General features: G+C 50.9%; 1 protein-coding gene across 2 annotated transcripts in view; it reads left to right on the top strand.

Annotated features, from left to right (window-relative positions):
• The first annotated feature begins 2241 nt into the window (after positions 1 to 2241).
• Positions 2242 to 21370, top strand: part of Fbln2 (fibulin 2) — a 38454-nt gene continuing 19325 nt past the window's right edge. For both annotated transcript variants that reach the window (XM_035448862.1, XM_035448861.1), the window contains exons 1-2: positions 2242 to 3538; positions 19769 to 19880. In XM_035448862.1, coding sequence (XP_035304753.1) covers positions 2242 to 3538; positions 19769 to 19880 — 1409 coding nt within the window. The remainder of the gene's footprint in view (positions 3539 to 19768; positions 19881 to 21370) is intronic.

Raw genomic sequence — 21370 nt, 5'->3', positions numbered from 1 at the left:
CCCTAGCACTTTGCTTCCTCAAGCTATCCATTCTCAGTCAGATGCCACCTCCTTAGATGCCTTTCCCGAGTCTCCAGGATAGCAGGCTTCCTAACCTGACCCTTCCCAGTTTCTCACTTTATTTACTGTTTTACAGAGTCACAAGTGCCTGAAACAGGTGGGCATGTACCATTTGCCCCCAGGGCCATCAGCTCGGGGAGGCCGGCCAGCTGGCCCATCTTACTGGCTGACAAAACACCAGTCCCTGGATGTACCTAGCACAGATTGCTGCCAGCCAGCTGGTAGCCACAGCTGTTGGTGACTACCTGCCATTATTCCATTGTTGCCTTCAGGGCTCAGGCCGTGCAGACAGGCCATACTAACCCTGCCTGGGCAGGGCGGGGGCTGGGCAGTCCAAGCATGTCCATTCTTCAGAAAGCTCAGCCCTCTCTCTGCTCCTCTTTGTCACCCCAGACCTTTAAGAAGTTACCATCCATCTTCTTAATGTTTAAAGTGAGCGTTGGGTGTGGTGGTATAGACCTGTTTCCCTAGTACTTGGCAGGCGGAGGAAGGGGGATCCTCTTGCATTCAAGGGCAGCCACTACTACTACATGAGACCTGCTTCTAAACAAACAAACAAACAAACAAACAAGCAGTATCTTCCTCTAAAACAAACGGACAAATATTGAGAATCAGGGACTTTACTTGGTTATATTTTCTAAAAGACAAAAAAACAGGGCTGGGCTTGCCCAGTCAGTGAGGCAGGCACCAGGACCTGGGCTCAATCCCCAGAACCCATGTAAAATGCCAGGCATGGTACCATGTCCCTATAATCACAGCTCTGGGGAGACAGAAGGTAGGAGCCCTGGAGCTCACTGGCCAGCTTGTCTAGCCTAATTGTCATACTCCAGGTCAGCGAGGGACCTGTCTCAAAGGAGGTGGACAGTGTTTCTGAGGATAAAATCTGAGGCTGTTCTTTGACACCACACATGTGCACACAGGCACACTCACACATATACACATATGTACACATGTGCCGCCCTGAAACATATACATCCATGTACACACACACACACACACACACACACACACACACACACACACACACACACACACACGCCAAACAGGTACCATCAGAGCTGATGGTGTGAGAGTCCCTGTTCATGACTTCAGGGGATTCTGCCATGAAGGGGCTGGCCTGATGCCCAGTCACTGTGCCTGTGGGGATCTGTAACTTTTGCAGGAGTGAGGACTGGTGGAAAGATGGCATTTGAGTGGCTGTGGAGGAGAGCAGGGAGCGGGAAGGGGTGGCTCCTGGGAGCATTCATGACTGGTCGGGGGAACTTCACCAGTGCTGGGCATGGTGTAAGTACTGGCCTCTTCTTGCTGGTGACGGAAGCCAGACAGTTATGGATGTGGCTCCCAGATCACTCTAGCATCCCAGGGAAAGACAGGGAGGCATGATGGGGAGATGGCTAATCTGGGCATGAGGCAGGGCAGGTGGGAGGTGTGACTTGGTGCAGCAGAGCAGAGGCGAGCTGATCTTGGAGATGGACAGGATAGGGCCAGCAAGGTTCTGTGAGGAGGTGGCAGGAATGTCCCAGGTTGACCTTGAAGTTCCAGGGTCTCATGGGTAGTCTTGCGCTCTGGAGTTTGAGAGTTGAGGATGTAGTATACACAGGGTTGGATAGCCGTGCCAAAACCTGGAGGGAGCCTGTTCCTGCTTTGTGCCCCTCACCACACCCCCTGGCTTGTAGCCATAACTGGGAACCCAGCCAAAAATTTGGAGGAGGAAAACTGTTCTGGTGGCCATATGCAGACATGGGCATGGGGATGTGTGTGCAGGATGACCCATGGGTGTGTCTGGGTGACTAGGCAGGGTGAGGCCACAGTGCTGGACTGAGTGAACATGTGTGTGCTTGCTTGCCTTTACCTTAGTATATGTGTGTGTGTGACTGTGGGCTAGATGACATAGAGGGCTCAAGTCATCTTGAGCAAACACATTCGGGGCCACACTGCTGACCTACGTCAGCATCTGTGGCACCTGAGTGACACATGCTCATGTGCCTGCATCTTCCCTGCATGTGGCTGTCTGTGTGTGAGGGAGAACAGGCCTGAAGGATGCATGGGTGTGGGTAGAGGGCCATGCCTGGAGGTGAAACTAGCTGTATATTGTATGTTCACATGCTGGAATGTGCACCTCATCTGTGTGTGTCCTTGGTGTGACAGGCTTCCTTCCATCCTTCCAGGGCCTCTCGAGACATGATGCTGCTCCAGGAGTCTGCAGGAGCATGGCTGGCATTGGCGCTGATCACGGCTCTGACTGTAAGCCCAGGCACGGCAGTCCCGTGGCAGGACTGCACAGGTGCAGAGTGTCCACCACTGGAGAACTGCATAGAAGAGGCGCTGGAGCCGGGAGCCTGCTGTGCCACCTGTGTACAGCAGGGCTGTGCCTGTGAAGGCTACCAGTACTACGACTGCGTCCAGGGAGGTTTTGTGGATGGCCGTGTGCCAGCCGGCCAGTCCTACTTTGTGGACTTCGGTAGCACCGAGTGCTCCTGCCCACCAGGTGGTGGCAAGATTAGCTGTCAATTTATGCTGTGCCCTGAGCTGCCACCCAACTGCATTGAGGCTGTGGTGGTGGCTGACAGCTGTCCTCAGTGTGGCCAGGTGGGCTGTGTCCACAATGGCCATAAGTATGCAGCTGGCCACACCTTCCACCTCTCACCCTGCCGGGCCTGCCACTGTCCTGATGCTGGTGGTGAGCTCATTTGCTACCAGCTCCCTGGTTGCCATGGAAACTTCTCAGATGCAGAGGAGGGTGACTCTGAGCGACAGTACGAAGACCCCTACAGCTATGACCAGGAGGTGGCTGAGGCAGAAACCACTATGGCCACAGTGAATGAGGTCCAGGCAGGTGCAGAGGGCCCCCCAGCTGCTCTAGGAGGTGGGAATCTGCCACCATCCTCTATCCGAGCAACTCCCTGGCCAGCTGCCCTCCCCAGACCCACAGCAGCTGCTGCCCTGGGTCCCCCAGCATCCATGCAGGCCAAAGCCAGGAGAGTGACACAGGAAATTGATGAGGAGGAGGAGGAGGAAGATGAGGAGGAGGAGGAAATGGAGGAGATGGTGGTCACTGAGCCACCAGTCGCAGGTGACCTGGGGAGGCTGGACAGCTTGCCTACAACACCCCCAGCTAGACCTAACCTCCCTGTCCAAGAGAAGGAGGCTGAAGCCAGGGCAGGGCCGGAGGAGAACCTTATTCCTGATGCTCAGGCCACTCCTCCCAGTGCTGGGCAGGAGGGTGCTGCACCCCTGTCTAGGTCAGGCCCAGCTGGTTTCATTCCATCTCTGGCCACAGACAGCTCTCCTGCGGACCCAGTGAAATCTAGTAGCCACTCAACCCAATCCACACTGCCACCTGACAGAGCCCAGGTCTCACCCTCCCCAGAGGTGCCTAAAGAAATACCTCAGCGTCCGCAGTTGCGATCTCAATCCCGGGCAGAAGAGGACACAGACCCCAACTCAGTGCATTCTGTTCCCAGAGGTGGTCCTGATGGTAAGTCCCTTTTCTGTGTCCCTGCAGGGCCACTGAGCCTGGAAGGAACTGTCGCTGTCTACAGGTTCCTCACAGCTGCCATCTCTCATGCCTGAGACAAAGTGGTATGGGTTGGTGGAGGGTCCCATGGTGCTTTCTTGTTTTCTGGTGTTTAGCATTATACCAAGGGCTCCAGTACCACCTGTACATAGTTGGCACTCTATAAGTGTCGGATGATGGATGAAACCACTGTCTACACCCTCTCTTTCTCATTCTTCCTCTCCCCTGTTGACTTATTGTCTCCCTGAGAATCTGATCTCCTTGCTGTTCCCAGCTCAGACAGCACTTCCGCCAGGAAGTCTTCCCTGAACAGTTGAGTCCTGTCTCCCTCCAACCCAGCAACTCCATTTTTCTCCCCCTTTCCTTTACAATGATGCCTGGGAAATTGTGTGGTTTCTAGAAGTTTTCCCTCACAGCCACAGCCTGTGTCTTGTTCAGTCCCATTTGTATGGTTGTTTGTTTGGGAGCAGGCCCCGATGGCCCGGGAAGGCAGGAGTGAGCTGGTGTGGCTCTGGGCCCCAGGCACTGAGGAATGGATGTAGCAGGGGAGGGGCTTTGGGAAGGCTTTCAGGCTGTGGATGTGAGGGGCTCTGAGACAGTCACCTTGTGACCGAGTTCCTATCTTGTTGCTCCAAACTTTGTGACCGTGAGTGGGCTTTTCACCTGCCTGGTTTTGCCCATCTGTGTGGGCTCCCTTGACATTTGTTGGGCCCTGGTATGCTTGGACCTGTATATGGACAGCAAGGGTGTTGCTGGGGACTGTGAGGCTCCTTTAACCTGTGGTCCTCATACCACCAGTACCTCTGTTTCCAGCCTGCTTTCCTTCCTGTGGCTCCCTTGCTCCCACCCTGCTAGGGGGGTGTGGCTATAGAGGCAGTCTGTGACTGACTGGACTGGGGCCCAGGTTGTTCTCAGCCCTGAGCCTGCAAGTGCAGGGGGCAGGGAAGGTCTAATGAAGTGCACGTGTGTGGGAGGGCTCGGTGCCCTTGGCTTGAAGTCTCTGGGATTCCAGAATAGGAACAGCGCTGGCTTCCCCGGTGACTCCACAGCGGGATCTGGGATCAGCTTTGCTCATCTGGTGGATCTTCTCAGCTGTGTTTGGGTGAAAGCGGCTAGAGACTAGGCCTAGAGTACCCTCATCTACTGCAGGGCCATCCTAGCAGGGGCCCAGCTCATGCAAAAGGCCCAGAAGATTATAGACAGCAGGGTCAAGCTGGTGCTGCAGCTTCATCCAAAGATGAGTAGGGTTAAAACAGGACCTAGAAGTCTGGGCCTGACCAGATCCTCAGTCTTTGGTTGAGCTCATCGTGGGCAAATGGTTCAGCTCTTTATACCTCAGTTTCTCCATTTGCAGACAGCGTAGAAGCCCTGCTTCGGGGCCCTTTTGGGGCTGCAGTGAGCTCATCTGTGACTGTGGTTGGCATGGAACTGAGTGCTTCCCTGAGTATTAGGAGATGTTACTGATTTTACTCTCATCTGCCCTTCAGCCACAGCTCTCTTCCTCAGCAGGCATCTGTGGGGCCCATCTCTGTCAGGGGCAGTGCTAGAGAACAAGGCAGGCTCAGCCATCCCCTTGGAGGCCTAACAGAGTGGAGTGCATTAAGCAGATAAAGGCACAGCCAGCGGGGCACGTAGCTGGTGAGAGTGGGGGACAGCAGGCCTTGTGGGTGGGGCCCTGGTGGCCTGCCAAGCATCGGAGGAAAGTGGAGTCTGAAACTTAGGGTCTCCAGGCTGCTCTGGAGGGGAGTTTGGGGCCATGGGTAGGGGGAGAAGCTGTGAGAGACAGCTTTGCCCTATTTAACCTCCTGGGCTCACTGAGAGGCAAGCCGGAAATGACCCCAGCCCTGTTGCCATGGCAGCCCTGGGGCCTGAATAAGGTTGTTTCCATCCATCATCTGGGCCCAACTGGGGCGGGGGTCCTGCCTGGGAGTCAAAATTATACCAGGGATCCCCACTGCCTCAGCTGGGCTCTCCCTGCCTCTGAGCATGTCCAGATGTGGCCTAAATGGAAGCCACATGCCTGCCTCTCTGGGCCTCTGACGACTGTTTCTGCTGTCATTCAAGGGACTTTGGGAGGGTGCTGTTTCTGCTGGGCTGGCATAGCAGAGGGAGCCGCAGAAACAGCAGGAGGTGGCCTTGGCCTTGAAGAGGCTGTCAGAAAGCTGGGCAGGAAGGGGCCCTTCTGCAGGGCAGGTGTCTCTATTAGCCCTCAAGTTCAGGTGCCAGCTCCTACCTGTCACAGGCTCCGTCCTCTGGTTACTAGTGTATGAACTCAGTGATTATTAAAGCCCTTTTATCCCCACCAAAGCTCAAGAGGGTTCCAGAGAGCTCTAGGTTCTTTCTGGCCTATGGACACCGAGACAGGAATTGGCAGAATTGGGGTCATCTTGAAGTCTGCATTTCTCTGTCCTGTGACCTGCTTCTGAGACATGCTCACCTTCACTGAGGCAGCTGCTGAACAAAAAGTACTGAGCAAACCTCCAAAGCCACAGAGAAACCCTGTCTCGAACCTCCCCCCCCCCCAAAAAAAAGGTACTGAGCAAAATCCAAGTCTCTGCTCTTGGGGAATGCTGGTGACCTGGGTTGCTGTCAGAGGCTCAGTAGTCACAGATGTGATGACGGCCTTAGTGAGGGGAGGTTGGGCATGTGGTGGCCCTGTGCCCATCTGGGGGGCTCTGACTTCTCTTGTGGGTCAGGAAGGCTTGCTGGAGTTGGGGAGAGCCTGTGCTTAGTGTTGTGGCCACTGGAGGGTTCGAGAGGAGGAGCTCCAGGCAGGGGGAGTGTCTATAAAGTTCCTGCAGCCCGTAGGAATGAAATTTGGTTAAGAGAAGATCCTCTAGCTGATATGAGGGAGAGATGGTGCAGGGGCAGGAGCCAAACCCAGGACCCAGAGTCAGGCCCTGTGGGACATAGTTATAATCTGTTACTTGGGAGGCTGGGACAGTGGGACTGCAAGATCAGGGCCAGCCAGGGCAATGTATTGAGATCCTGTCTCAAAAGGAAAAGCCAACAGCAAAAGAGCTGGGCATGTAACTTAGTGGTGGAGTACAGCTGGGTATGTGCAGGGCCATCTATCCTTGGCACTCCACTTACCAAAAAGATTTGGGCCTGTCTTAGCCCACAGGGATTTTAAACCTGTGAGGTGTTGCAGTCACAAGGATGAATGGCTGTGTATAAGTTGCCCCTTGAAGGAACTTAAGACTCTGCTGATCCCATTGCCCCTGACTGCCAGCTCATAGGACCTGGACATAGGAAGTTCCAGGGATGCTGGGGTGGTGCCGGGGCTTCCCTGGCTTCTGCAGCCTCTGCTGTCTTCAGCAAGACCCTGTCTGCAGATCATCAGCTGTAGTGAGTGTGCTGACCTTCCTGTCAAAGCTTTGGAGATACAGAGGACCTCATGGTCCATGTTTCCACTTAGTGTTGGTTACAAGATATTTGAGACAAGAATTGGAACTGTATGGACCATATAGTTTGGTCCTTATGCTCTGAACAACAGTGTCCCAGCTGTTCACACAGCATAGTGATGTATGGCTGTAGTGTAGAGATTATTTAGAATATACAGTGGCTGTGCAGAGGCCAGGCTGACTCATGTATGGGACTGGAGCACCTGCTGTTTGGGGGCTGTGCCAGGGCCCCCTGGATCCAGTGCCCTTAGGCTTCTTAGGGACAACTGAGCAGTATGATCCTGGTGCCTTGCTGCTGTTTTGCAGACCTGCCATCCTCGCCCTTATTGGTCTACAGAGCATGCTAGTGATCGTTAGACATGAGAAGGCCTCCAGGAAACTGCACTTCTGCTTGGTGTTGTTGAGTGATAGTCTGGTATCACCATGCTGGGCTCACATACCATAGGCCAGCAACTGCACCAGCAAAGAGAGGCAGCCCTTCCCATTGGACAGACTGTGGTTGCTGCTAACACTCCATCTCAGCTATGGTGTTTCTGCCAGTGGTTGACAGTTGGATTTGGGCCTGTTACTCTAGGTCACTGTTTGAAGCATGGAGTGACAGCTCTGGGAGACATGATGGGGATATCACATTTACAGAGTGGGAAATTGTCATTCCAGGTCAAGGGGCTTTTCTGAAGGTCAATGCAGAGATGGTGGCTGTGGGAATAGTGTACTCTAGTTCCCATAGAGGACTCACAGGTAGCTCAGATAGGTTTCCTAGGCTCTATCATCCCTATAAACACTGGTTACATTTTACAATTGTCCCCACATTGAGGGTCTGAAGCCAAAGGCTGGACCTTGGGTAGGTTTCTTTAATTGGCTCGTTTTGTTTTGAGACAGATTTTCACTGTGTTACCTAGTCTGGCTCCAAACTTGCCATCCTTCTGCCTCAGTTTTCCAAGTTCTGGGGTTATAGGTACTGTCCTATTTGCTTTCTGTAGCTGTGATAAACACCATGATCAAAAGCAACTTGGGGAGGAAAGGGTTTATTTGGCTTACATTTCCAGGTCACAGTCCATCACTGAGGAAAGTTGGGACAGGAACTTAAGCAGAAGCCATGGAGGAACACTGCCTTTTGGCTCAGTCTCAGACACATGCTCAGCTAGTTTTCTTATGTAGTCCAGACTGGCCTGCTTAAGGATGGTGCTGCCCAGGGTGCACTGGGCCCTTCTACATCAGTCATCAGTCAAGTCAATCTCTCTCACACATGGCCTCAGGCCAGTCTGATCCATTGAAATTCCCTCTTCACAGGTGACTCTAGGTTGTGTCAGGTTGACAGTATAAACTATCCAGCACAGATGTACACCACCATGCCTGGAGGAACAAGACCATGGGGATCAAAGTTTCTCTAAATATTCTGTCATCTCCATAAGTTTGGATGTCCTCGTGGTGTCTCTCAGGGCTGTCACTCCACGGAGACCAGGTCTCTCTAAATTTTCTGTTTCTTTAATGTCTTTCTTAAAAGCAGATATATTGAGATCGTATTTGTAACCACAAAGTCCCCTGTATTTGAAGGCATAGTCCGGTGGCTTTTAATATATTCACAGTTATGCATAAATCATCTAAATCATGCTAGGACACCACATCTTGTCGCAGCTGCTTTCCCAGCTTGTGGCTGTCCCTTCTGCCCATTGAAGTGTGGATTCCAGATGGTCTAGGATACTCAGGAACCTCTCTACTGGGGTTTCCCGGCCAAAAGCTACCTCCAGGGCTGTGGGATTGCCTCTCTGCCACTCTCCCAAGCCACACCACTGCTGGTGCTTCTGGTATTCTTCACGGATGTCCCCTCTGTCCCCACATGGTCTCATCTCCACTCTACATGATCTCATTCCTGCCCTGCCTGGTCTGATTGCCATGGTCTTGTCTCTGCTCTGTTGTCTTGTCCCTGTTCCCCATGGCCTTGTCTTTGACCCACATTGACTCATCTCTGCTCCCCGTGGTCTCTCATCCCCAATTGGCTTGCTCCAGCCTATCCTAACCCAAAGATGAAGAGTGCACAGTGGTCCTTGTGTGCAGGCTTAGCACCACTGACACCACTGCTTTTGGTGCTCTCTATATCCAACTTTGTCAGGAGACTGACCCAGGCCCAGTGACCTGAGGAATGAGTGGTGGCAAGAGAGTGGGTGAGGGGGTCTCTCTACCCTCTCTACCCCCGAGTGCCAGCCCTCAGCCCCGTGGCAGGGGCTTCAGGGACCCTATCTTTTTTGCTCCCCACAACAGAAAACATTTCCCCAGGATCCCCACAAGGACAGAGGATATGCTGTTGCTCTTGATGCCTGACCTGCTGGGAGGATCCTGGCTTGGATGACTCAGATCTTTCTTACTGTATAACTTCAGGTATATCACTTGGCTGCTCCATAAAAGGGATTTACAGTGGTCCTCCTGCCATCTTTCATCTGCTACTGGAAGGCAGCAGGGCTTTGCAGGACTCTGTAGGGCCCTCTTGGTGCTGAGTTACACTGGGAAAGAGCCCAGTTTGACTCTCAGAGAGTGGATTCCAACTCCTGCTCCTCCTAGCTGTGTGACTGCAGGCAAGGGACTCATCCTCTCTGAGCCTCAGTTCTGGTTCTAGAAGATGTAGGAAGCCCTGTGCTGTATGGTGTGGTCCCTGCCTTCCCTGCAGGGGGGTTCTGTGCTCCAGGGAGTGTAAGGAGGATGGATCTGTGCTTTTGTTTGAACAAGATCTCTGTCTTTTCTGCTGGTCAGAAGCCTGTCCCTCCTGCCAAAGAGCCAAGGGCCAGGCCTGCTGGGGATGGGCTGGGGTGTTTAGCTGCTCACTTCCTGCCCCACCCATGTGTTTGTTATTCCATCTGCCTCCAGATGTGCAGCTGAGTGCTCCTCCCTGCCTGCCCCCTTATTATGCTGTGCTCCCCTTCCAGCTAAGTGCTCCTCCCTGCCTGTCCTTCACACTGTATTCCCGACACACCTTTGCCAGCTGTGTGCGAATGCCCCGGCTCCAGTCCTTTCTACCACAGCCTGGCTGTGAGGTGACATTCCATTATCAATGGTAAGCCAGTGGATTATGTGTCAAGTGCTGGATTCAACTCTGGCTATATATGCATCTATTCATTTCTTGAGACACCCTTGGGGGGGTTGCCATCATTATACCCATTTTAGAGATGAGTGACTGAGGCCCAGGGAGGTTAAGGGAACTGCCTGAGGTCCCAAGGGCAATGAAGCAGATAAATATGCTGACTACCCACTTGGCCTTTTGTCCTGGTACTTCCCAGTCCTGTATGCCATCCTCTGGCGTGCCCAACTACACTGTACAAGCAAATGTGCCCCTATTGTCCAGATAGAATCTCTGGAACTATTACAGGGCACTGGGCCCATTGGGCAGAGCAGGGCTGGTGCATAGCTGGCAGACCGCCGGCTCTTCTCTGGCCCCTGGCCTGAGCCTCTTTGCAGCATTCAGTCCAGGGGCCAGAGGGCCAGATTCTCTGGGATGGAGGTGGTGGAGTATGGGACGCTGAGCACAGGATCTAACTGTCCTGCTCATGCTTAGACAGTCACTCAGCTGGGGATAGGTCTCCGGTTTGCTTTCAGCCCCATCCTCTTGTCTTCTCCACTCATTCTCCGACATGGTTGTGGGCCACTCTTCTGGATTCTGTTAGGTGCCTGAAAGTCAGTAGGAAGCAGAGGTAAAGGCCTACCCTGCTGGAATGGGGTCTGGCTGTGCCTCAATGCCCAGGGGCCAGCAGACCTTTGGGAGTCCCTGGCCTGGGAGCAGAGAGATGCCAGGCTGGTGGGAGGTCAGGTCCCACTTGCATGGAAGCTGCTGGTTTTGTTGTTTTCTGAGCCGTAGAGGCTGAGCATGATCGCTCTGGGTTTTCTTCAGAAGCCCGGGATATGGAATTTCATCTGGAAGCTCCCAACATGTAAACATTGGCAGTTCATTCAAACAGTTTAAAGCCCAAAGAAAGTGTGCAGTGGGCTTGATCTTGCTGCTAGGAGTGTTGATGACGTCCCTGCTCCTTCCCATCCCCAGGCACAGGACCGGAACTCTGAAGAGGCCAGGGATAGGTAAGGAGCCTGCCAAAGGCCCAGCGAGTTCTGAAACTAGGAGTCCTGACTGCTAGCCAGCGCTGCTTCCCTGTGAAGAGCGTCCCAGCTGAGCAAAAGCCCTTGGGAAGCAGTTTCATGGAGGGGCCTGATTGGATCTAAAGGGACCAATAGGGTCCTGTGAGGGCTGAGGGAACCAATAGAATCCTGTGGTTCAGGGACTGGTGGGAGCCAGCTGCCAATAGGAAACCTGGAGAGCTTCAGCTAGGGTTGCTGCTTGAGGAACAGAAGCAATCAAGCCGGTATGTCACGGGGATGCTAGACTTCTGCCCCTCCAGGCTGTCTCTCTGCTGAGCAAAGAGTAGGGCTGAGCAGGGTAGAAGACCAGCTTGGAAGAATTAGGAGATGGCAGCAGGCTGGGGGAGGATAGTCAAGTAGGTGCCATTGGCAAGAGATAAGGGACCCTCTGGTGCCACTTCCCAGGTATGGGCAGACAGCACTCTTCCTGATATAGATGGCCTTCGGTTGTGTGCTGGCTGCTCATGCTGGCATGCTGGAGGTTATGGTGTGAGGTGTGAACACCTGGAGAGAGGTCATGTGACCAGGGGGAGTCTGAAGCTGGGTTGGCTGACGGTTTGGATCTGGACTGTTGTCTGAGGTTTGTGTGGAGAGGCTTGCTCCCACTTCGGTGCTGTGAGAGGGGGAACTTTTAAGAAGTGGGACCTGGCGGGGCAGTTGTGGCTCACGCCTTTAGTCCCAGCACTCGGGAGACAGAGGCAGGCAGATCTTTGTGAGTTAGATGCCAGCCTGGTCTACAGAGTGAGTTCCACGACAGCCAGGGCTACACAGACAAACTCTGTCTTGAAAAAACAAAAGAAGAAGAGGGGGTAGAGAAGAAGTAGTGGGACCTAGTGGGATGCCCTTAGGTCTCTGGGCATGTGCCCATGACCTTGGGATGCAGACCTTCTCTCACTCAACCCGTGGTGGGCAGCTAGGACTGTTTGTGGGACTGTTACCATCCAGTGCAGACTCATTTGCTACTCAGAGACACATGGGTACACATATATTTACATTTGTGTTAATATTTCCTTGGGAGGCATGAACAAATGTCTATTCACCCCAGTTAAGACCATGATGACAGACCAAAGTCTACGTTGGTGAACTCATGGGCTTAGTTGTAGTTACAAGAACATGAACAACTTGACATGTGTCCCTAGTAGCAATTGTTAGCTACTGGTGAATGGACAGGGTTCGCACCTCACTGCCACAAAAGAATGTTAGGAGGCTCAGCCTTCAGAGGGCATTGTGTGGGCAATCACTGCAGCTTTGATTTCAAGACAGCAATAGTGTTGTCTGTCATACCTAGGGGACAGCATCATCACCACACACACACACACACACACACACACACAGTGCTCTGACTAGTTTTATGTCAACTTGACACAATCTAGAGTCATTTCAAAGGAGGGAACCTCAACTGAAAAAAAAATGTTTTCATAAGATTCAGCTGTAGATCATTTTCTTAATTAGTGATTTATGGGGAAGGGCCCATTCCATGGTGTGTGGTGCCATCCTTGGGTTCTTCTAGAAGACAGAAGGCTGAGCAAGCTGGTAAGCAGCAACCCTCCATGGACTCTGCATCAGCTCCTGCCTCCAGGTTCCTGCACTGCTTGAGTTCTTCTTCTGACTTCCTTCAGCAACTATGATCTAGAAGCATAAGCCAAATAAACCCTTTCCTCCTCAACTTGCTTCTGGTCATGGTGTTTCATTGCAGCAATAAAAACCCTAAGACACTCACTCACAGAGAGTTACCACTTGGTATCTTCAGTGAATTGATTCCAGGAATATCCACCCTCCATCTTGGGTACCACAGTTGGAGGATGCTTAAGTCTTTTATGTAAAACCCATGCACAGAACCTGTGCACATCCTACTTCAAAAATGTCTGCAGATCACTGGCTATCTTGAGGCAGGATGAATGCAGTGTGGTCTTAGATGCTACTCTGTACTATTTGGGCAACAAACACCAGAAGAATTATCTGTGCACCTTTGTTCAATACAGATAGAGGTCTTTTAGAAATGTTTTCCTATATTGAGTTGGTTGAGTCCACAGTTGTGGAGTCAGTGGATAAGAGGGCCAGCATATTTTAGACATGTGCATGCTGGAAACATTTCAGTTTTGATCCTGTATCTTAATGCTCTAAAAAATAGATACTACATCCAACCCAGTTAATTCCCTAATGCCATCTAATGCTCTGCTTTCTCTAATTGTTCCCAAAGTGGGCTGTAAAGCTTGTTTTGTAAAGGTAATCAAGGATTAGCTAGCATCTGGTTTACCGTGATGGTTATATTCCCTGGGTTTGTTATTACTAAACTCCCCTGAAGCCTAACAGTCTCAAGTGTCTTTTGATGTAGCGCAATGAAACTGGCCTTTGCTAAATGTCCTATTGGAACTTAATGTGCAGACGGCAGTGCTTCAGGTCTCAGTGGATAGCTCAGAGAGTTCACACCTGTGCGCACATGTGGCACTCCACCTAGCAGATGGAGACCAGTGTCCCCTGGTGTTACCTCCGTATTGTTAGCTCTTACTCCCTCCTGCTGCCATTAAAGTCATTGTTCTGACTTGCCAATGCCCTTGCCTATTCTTGAGTTTGTTTTGTAGAATGGAATGATCTGACTTGTGTCTGGCTCTTTTAGAGGAAGGAAACACATTGGGTCCTATCCACATTCTTGGGTGTAGGAGTTAAATTGCTTTTATTAGTGTTAATTGCATCCCCTGTTGAGATGACAAGCAGAATGTCTCAGTACCCTTCTGCTGTGGGAAGTGATTTATAGCTTGTTGATCTGCTCTGATGCCGATAGACACTGGGTCTGCGCTGCTGGTAGCATTCCTCCGTGTCTTTGGGAAGAGAGAGGCATCCCTGTGTATTAACTGTACCTCTAGGTAGGGATCTGTTGACTAGAGGGTGTGTAGCATTGACTGATGTTTCTTAATCCTTTTCCGGAGTAAATTATATGCACTCAATTTACATGTGTGTGCATGGCAGGTGAGTTCCCACCACTCTCATCTTGGGCTCATCCCAGTGACAGCCATCTTTGGTCCTTGGCTCCACGGCAGAGCAACATTTCCTCTTGGTTTTAAGTCACATTCATGAGAATTGTGGTGCTGAGAACCTTTCTTTGTAGCTGGCCCTTTTTGTTCCCATTTGCCTCTGAGTGTGTGTGGTGTACAATAGTTCAGGCCTTTGTCTAGCTATCCATAGAGGTGGCAGAGGAAGGTGCCACAAATTCAGGCTGCAGTTCAGCAGTCACTGCTGGACTCAGGCTCAGATCAGCACACAGCAGGACCGGCCAGGCTTGGGTGAGCCTGATGGAAGGCAGGGGTACATGCTAATAGGTCTGGGAAGAACAAGGGGATAGAGAATCAGACATAGAGAAGCAAGGTTGGGTGGGTTTAGGTGGAACCCCCATCCCAGCAGTTCCTTCTGAGTCCCTATCACTCCTCTGCCCAGTCTCATGAACCAGGGGAAGAAGAGAACTGAGGTCAGGACCTTTTCTCATTTCTCTATGTCACAAGCCTCTTAACAATGCTCAAGGCTCCTGGGTGGCCCACAAAGGCTCACCCTAGGTTGTACAGGAAATGTCACCATCTTCCTCAAGGCTGGTGGGACCCACCGTGCTGTGTCATTCTCCGAACTATATGCCGAGGCCCTCAAAGCAAACATCCTGTTGAGCAGGGCCCTGGTGGAGGCTCCCACGGCTACCCTCCTGCCAGGAGAGAGAATGCTCTGCAGCATTTTCAAAGCCAGAATTCTTCGGGGCTTTCATGTCAGGGAAAGGGGACTGTCTAGGAGGTCTTGATGTCTGGGCTGGATTGTTTGGGACTTCCATTGTTCTGTGATCAAAGGAGGTTGTAGTCTCTGGAATCTCTCAATCTATTTACAAGGGAGGGGCTCTGGAATGGCTAATACCTGCCTGCAATGTGCAGAAGGCTGGGCTCCTCCCCAAGACACCATCTGTTGCTGGAGCTTGGGTCTCCACTTAGATCTATGTAATCCTTTTAAAAAACAAACGTCAGTTTATGTAGCTCCTGAACTCTGACTAAAATACCTTCAAGAATGATTCCATTGCATGCACACATCTGCCTCTGGCTTCTTAACACCTGTGTGTGGTTGGCTGGGAGCAGCTTCCCTATTTCATCTCTGATTGTTAGGTATTTCTGGAATCTTTGCTGTCACAAAGGCATCATGCATCTGGGACCCTCCTGTCTGAGTTCATGGTGGTGTCTGTCAGCATATGAGATTCCTGGAAGGGGAAGTTCCAGCTCACAGTTTTTTTTATATTGTATTGCAATGCATTTTTTTTTAAGAACATGAAATTTGCAAGTATCGAGTGCACAGCTGAACAGCATCAAATGACGTCTTCTGGATTGAGATCTCCCATCTTCTGAAACTCTGTCCCTGTCAAACCAGCCCCTGGTGCCCTCCACACTACCTCCTGTCCTTGAATCTGAGTGGAAACACGTGTTGTCTATAGTCTTTGTGTCTGGATTGCTGCTATATCATTTCTAAGTCTTAGCGCTCAGTCTTCACTATGGGATTTTCTAGTCCTGTTACCTTATCCATTGCTGTTTTTGTCTCTTACTGTGTGTGGCCAGTGTCTTTCCCCATTGTCACACTTGTGGGATATGAATGTGTCACATGATGGTTTTGGCCATCACTGGCAACTTGTTGCATCATAGGAACCAACCCTCTGGAGACATTTCTAGCTTGGGCTGTTCAGTGGCGTGGGACCCGGGGCATCTATTTCTTATTTTCCTAATAATAAAATCTGCAAAATGAGTTTGCACATCTTCTCTTTCAGCAGGTGGCAGGGCAGTTTTCCACATCTGTCTCTGCCACCCAGAGGTGTGAGAGGTGGGTTTTGGCTGAGTGGGTGGATCAGGGAGCAACTGTACTATCCGGCAGGCAGGACCCTGAAGCAGAGTCATTGAGAGCCAGGCCAGTGTCAGGCCAAGTCACTGTTCTCCCAGTCATCCTTGGGAGGAATAGGAAGGCCCAACCAATCCAGAGGAGGCAGAAGGCAAAAGGCAGCATCACGGAATGGGCAGTGGTCCAGTCTTCCACCTAGACATTGGTTCTGTTGCTGTGTTGTGATAGCTTAGTTCATTCAGAAGGGTGCAACACACCAAACCATGTATGCAGAAGGAAAGGGCATTCTCTGAGAGGCCCCTTTACTACACATACAGGCATCATGGGCTGGTGAACTTTAAACAATGATGGACACTGAAAGCCTGAATGTCCCACCTAAGAAGCAGAATGTGTGGTGTTCTGGGTCAGTGCTGGGCCCTGTGTTGCCCACTGGAGACCTGAGGTGACTCAGACCTATTCTTGGACACAGGACCCTCCAAGGTTATATTGGGATAAGTGTGTCACTTGTGAGGGTTATCTTGGTATTGTGTGTGTGTGTGTGTGTGTGTGTGTGTGACCAGAAGTGGGTGCTAATCCACCTTCCCAGAGGCAGGTGGGTGCTGGCCAGATGGAGGGGCAGAGAAGTCATATCAGATGGGCTTCCTAAGGCCTGATGGATGGACATTCCCCAGGTAGCCAGGAAGGAGGAGGGTGCTCCTAGCATAGATGCATAGATCATCACCAATGAGGACAACAAGCAGAGGCCCAAGTGACCAGGCAGAAGGGTGAGAACTGCTTTGAAGGCCTGATTGTCACACCGGGGTGTGTGTGTGTGTGTGTGTGTGTGTGTGTGTGTGTGTGTGTGTGTGTGAGACACTTTATCATATAATGGCTTTCCATGCAGTTCCAAGCTCCCTAAGATGGCTCAGAGTTACCCAAGGCCAGCGCAGTGTGAGAAAGGGTAAGTGAGATAATGTGGTAGAGTTGGGGTACACGGAAGCCAGGGTGATCCTCTCTGAGGAAAAGTGATCTCTGAAAAGGGGAAAAGAGCAACCTCTGGTTGAGAGTAGAGGTGAAGCAAGGCAGGAAGAGGGGTAGAAGAGTCTAGGCAGACAGTATAGCAAGTGCTCAGACCCTGGGAAGAAATGAGGCAGAGACACCAAGGAATGAGTGAGCAGAGAAGGGAAAAAGTGGAGAAGGAGGCAGGGCCATCCATGGGACTTCAGTCACAGAGGAGTCCTCATCTGATTCCTGTGAGTGGACAGTCACCTGGGTACCATCCTGGAAGTGACTGGAGGACAGATGAAAGCAGAGGGACACTAGGTGAGGTAGAGCGATGAGATAGGTGGGTGGACTGTGTGTGCTTTGGAGGTGACCCTTGTGGTATAGATTTGTCCTGGAGGGTCCTTAGGACACTCAGGGACTTCACTGACACAAGAAAGTCCTGTGAGGCAGCAATTTAGGCTTCAGGAGGAGGCAAACATCCCAGCCTTGGGAAGCCAGGTCAGCCTGAAGCAAGTCAATTTGTGCTGATGGGGCACAAATTCCTATGGCCAAGCTAGGTATAGAAGTGTAGGAGGAGCCAAGGGAAGGTGACATAGGAGGCCCATAGACCAGAGGATGTCACTAAGAGTCAGAGTGTGATGAAGAGGAGGATCCTTGGTGTATACCCCACAGGCCAGAAGCCAGAGAGGTCAAGAAATCCCCAGAGAGGCTGGGATGTCTGGAGTCAGGGAAGGAGCCAAGCCTGTGGGAGTTGCCTCAGGACCATCCACATTAGACCCAGTCCCCCTTATGCTCCAAATAGGTTGACCTTCCAGCATGAGGTCATAGCTCTAGATGCCTTTGAAGTAAGAAAACCTGGGATGGGAAAAGCCAGGGGAATAGTGGAAGTCTACCAAGTGCAGGCTAAAATCTGGTCTGAGACCAAGAAACTAGAAGAGAAGACCACCAAGTCCATGTGGTGGCAACCCCTTGGCCTGCTGGAGGCTGGGTTCACGTCATTCAAGGCTGGCTGTTGCCATGTTGCCTGGAAGAGAAAGGGAAGAGAGGAAGTGATGTTGGACTCTCTAGTCTTCCACTTCCTCTGGGCAGAGGGAGTAACAACAGCTGGAGTGTTTGGCCTCTCGCCTGGCTTGCTGCTGGCACTCAGCACATTGGGGCTGTCATTGTTATCTCTTAAGACATCCATCATATGTTGCCTGGCCAGGACCCCAGGATCTCTCTCTCTGTCTCTCTCTCTCTGTCTCTCTCTCTCTGTCTCTCTCTCTGTCTCTCACTCTCTCTCTCTCTCTCTCTCTCTCTCTCTCTCTCTCTCTCTCTCTCTCTCTCTCTGTGTGTGTGTGTGTGTGTGTCTTTATGAAGCCCAGGCTCAAATTTGTAATCCTCCCTCCTCAGCTTGCAGAATGCTTAGTTTACAGGCATGTATCTCCCTGTCTGGCTTGTATACTTTTTTATAGTCACTTTTGTAAACAGAGGCTGAGTGGGGTGATGTGATGGGGTTGGGGTACACAGAGGTCAGGAAGACATTTTCTGATGAGATTTGATCCCTGAAAAGGGAAAAGGAAGCAGTCAGCCTGGTTGAGAGCCATAACCCTGCCCCTCTTTGTTTTTAGGGTTTCAATTTGAGACAGAGTCTCACAAAGTTGATTTTGAACTACAGTCTGGCCGCAAGACCTTCTGAGTAGTGGATTACCGGCTGGTTACACCAGGCCTGGCTATTTATCTGAATCTGAGAATCACCTTGACAAACCCCATAAACAGATTGGGTCTTTGATTATAATTGTATTAAAGTTGTAGCTCACATACAGGAGAGTTCATGTCTTGAGTACATAGACCCTTTACTCAAGTATGCATACATGGTATGTGCTTCAAATAAAGTGGTTAAAAGCACTTGCTGATCTAGCAGAGAACACAGGTTCAGTTCCCAGCACCCACACAGCAGCCCAAAAACACATGTAACTCCAGTTCCAGGGGATCTGATGTCCTCTTGAGACCCTTGTGGGCTCTGCATTCATGTGGTACATTTACATACATGCAGGCAAAAAAATAATAATACATAAAATAAATTGAAGAAGGAGAGAGACAGAGACAGATATTCCCTTCTTGTTGGACAACATGCTTAATGCTGAAATCTGGAGTTCTCTTTTAAATGACATTTTTCCTGCTAAATTTCCTATTACTGTATTAAAAAGAGCCACTATTTGAATACATCAATTTTAGTTTTAATTTTAGTTTTAATTTTAATTTTAGTTTTAATCATTGTGTTAATTTTTATTAGTTAGATTTCACCATTACATCCCTGAGAAAAGAAACTTAAGATAGCTCTTAGTGGAATCCCACAAGCCCGCTGAAGCTCTTTTCTTGTCTCCTGCACCATCTGGGCTACTCAGGTCAGGCTCCTCAGAAGCAGAACCAAAGTCAGGGTTTCTTATGTCCGTAATGGTTCATTTAGGGACATGTCTAGGCAAAACAGTATAAGGGTTAGGGAAGGGACTAGACAAGTTACAGGTCAGCTGCTGCCTACACAGTCTGATCCTGTGGGCTCTGGAGTGAACACCCCCCCAAATACACACACACACACACACACACACACACACACACACACACACACACACACACAAGTATGTTTGCATGCTCTTGGAGCCAGCCATTGGCTACCCATTGGCTGCAGGAGGACCAAGTCTCTCCAGTGCTTCCTTAGAAGGGGAGAGCTGGATGTGCAGGGTAGGGGGTGGATGGGGGTTGGGGGTAAGAGGTTCCCTTGCCCAGTGTCTGCAGTACATACTGCACTTGGTGGACCCGAAACCCAGCTACACCTCCTCATTGCAACCCACAGTCTCCACCAAAGACCTGATTGAGACATGCTGTGCAGCTGGCCAGCAGTGGGCCATCGACAATGATGAGTGCCAGGAAATCCCCCAGAACGGTGCTGAGAGTGACGTCTGCAGGTGAGTGGCTGGGGTGGACAGAACTGCTGTTGCTTTCTCTGGGCCCCAGGTGTGTGAAGGTGACCCAGAGTGAATGCAGTGAGCCATCTGGCCAGGCTGATGGAGAGACAGAGAGGTCCTGAGTGTCAGGTGATCACATGACTGGTCCTGAGAGTCAGTTGGCCATGTGGATCTGTGGCTGTCTTGGTGGGCAAATGCAATGGTATGTAATTTAGAACAAGTTCAAAGGGACATCACCACCTTGGGGTTGCTGGGCTCCCCACTTACTGCAGCTATCGCTCCCCCAGCTCAGCCACCCTACATTCTCCACAGCCTGGCTGCCCTCTGTTCTCCTCTGCCACCTGTGCTGTGGCTCAAATGTGTGTGCTCTGCTTGCCCTGCCAGGATTGGGCAGCTATTATCTCCCTTGCTCATCTTTCACAACCTACTCATTTTTTCAGAAAGGAGAATGAAGTTCAGAGAGGCAGTGCGATTCTCCTAGAGCTGCACAGCCCACCAGTAGTATGGCCAGGATTAGAACCCATATTTTCTAATGTCCTGCTCATTCTGCCTCTGCTTCCTCCATAATTCTTAGACAGAGTCTCACTGTGTAGACCTACTGACCTGAAACTCTCTATGTAGACCAGGCTGACTTCAAATTCACAGAAATCTGCCTGCCTTTGCCTCCCAAGTGCTGGGATTAAAGGCATGCACCACCCACCGTGCCTGACCCCAGTCTGCCTTCTTTAGAGAAATTTAAATTCTAACTCTGTCCCTCCCTTTTCCTTTTTGCCACTCCCATTTGGGTTACTGAATAGTTAGAACGTGCACACTATTCAGACCCCAGGCATTTTGAGCTTTGCAGCCATAATGAATACTGACATCCTCTTGAGCTCCCCCACAACATGGACCACGGCTCCACCATTGGACAGTTGATCCCTTTATGTGTCCCTCCCAAGTAGTGTGGAGTCCTTGCCTCCCCTGATCTAAGCTTTGCTGGCTCTCAGCTTCCTCTTCCACAGATTGGCGACGTGGAGAGATGTTGTAGAATATTAGTTTAAGATGTGTTACATTCATTTATGCTGTGGAACATTTGCCTAATGAAGCAAAGATGTGTTGCTTTATTTTATATTGCATCTGTTTAACTCTGTGAAGCTGTGTTATTTTGCCTGCCTAAAACACCTGATTGGTCTACGAAAAAGCTGAATGGCCAATAGCTAGAGAAAGGACAGGTGGGCTGTCAGGGCAGAGAAAATAAATAGAAGGAGAAAAAGAGGGCTCAAGAAGCAAGAGAGGTCAAGGAGAAGCCGGGCGTTGGTGGCACACGCCTTTAATCCCAGCACTTGGGAGGCAGAGGCAGGCGGATCTCTGTGAGTTCAGGCCAGCCTGGTCTCCAGAGTGAGTGCTAGGATAAGCTCCAAAGCTACACAGAGAAACCCTGTCTCGAAAAAAAAAAAGAGAGAGAGAGAGAGGTCAAGGAGAGAGAAAAGAAGGGCTGGCTTCCCAGCCAC

The sequence above is a fragment of the Cricetulus griseus genome, chromosome 8, assembly GCF_003668045.3.
Source record: "Cricetulus griseus strain 17A/GY chromosome 8, alternate assembly CriGri-PICRH-1.0, whole genome shotgun sequence".
NCBI lineage: Eukaryota > Metazoa > Chordata > Mammalia > Rodentia > Cricetidae > Cricetulus > Cricetulus griseus.
Note: the sequence above shows the minus strand (reverse complement) of the source record. Positions and strands in the feature narration are given on the sequence as shown.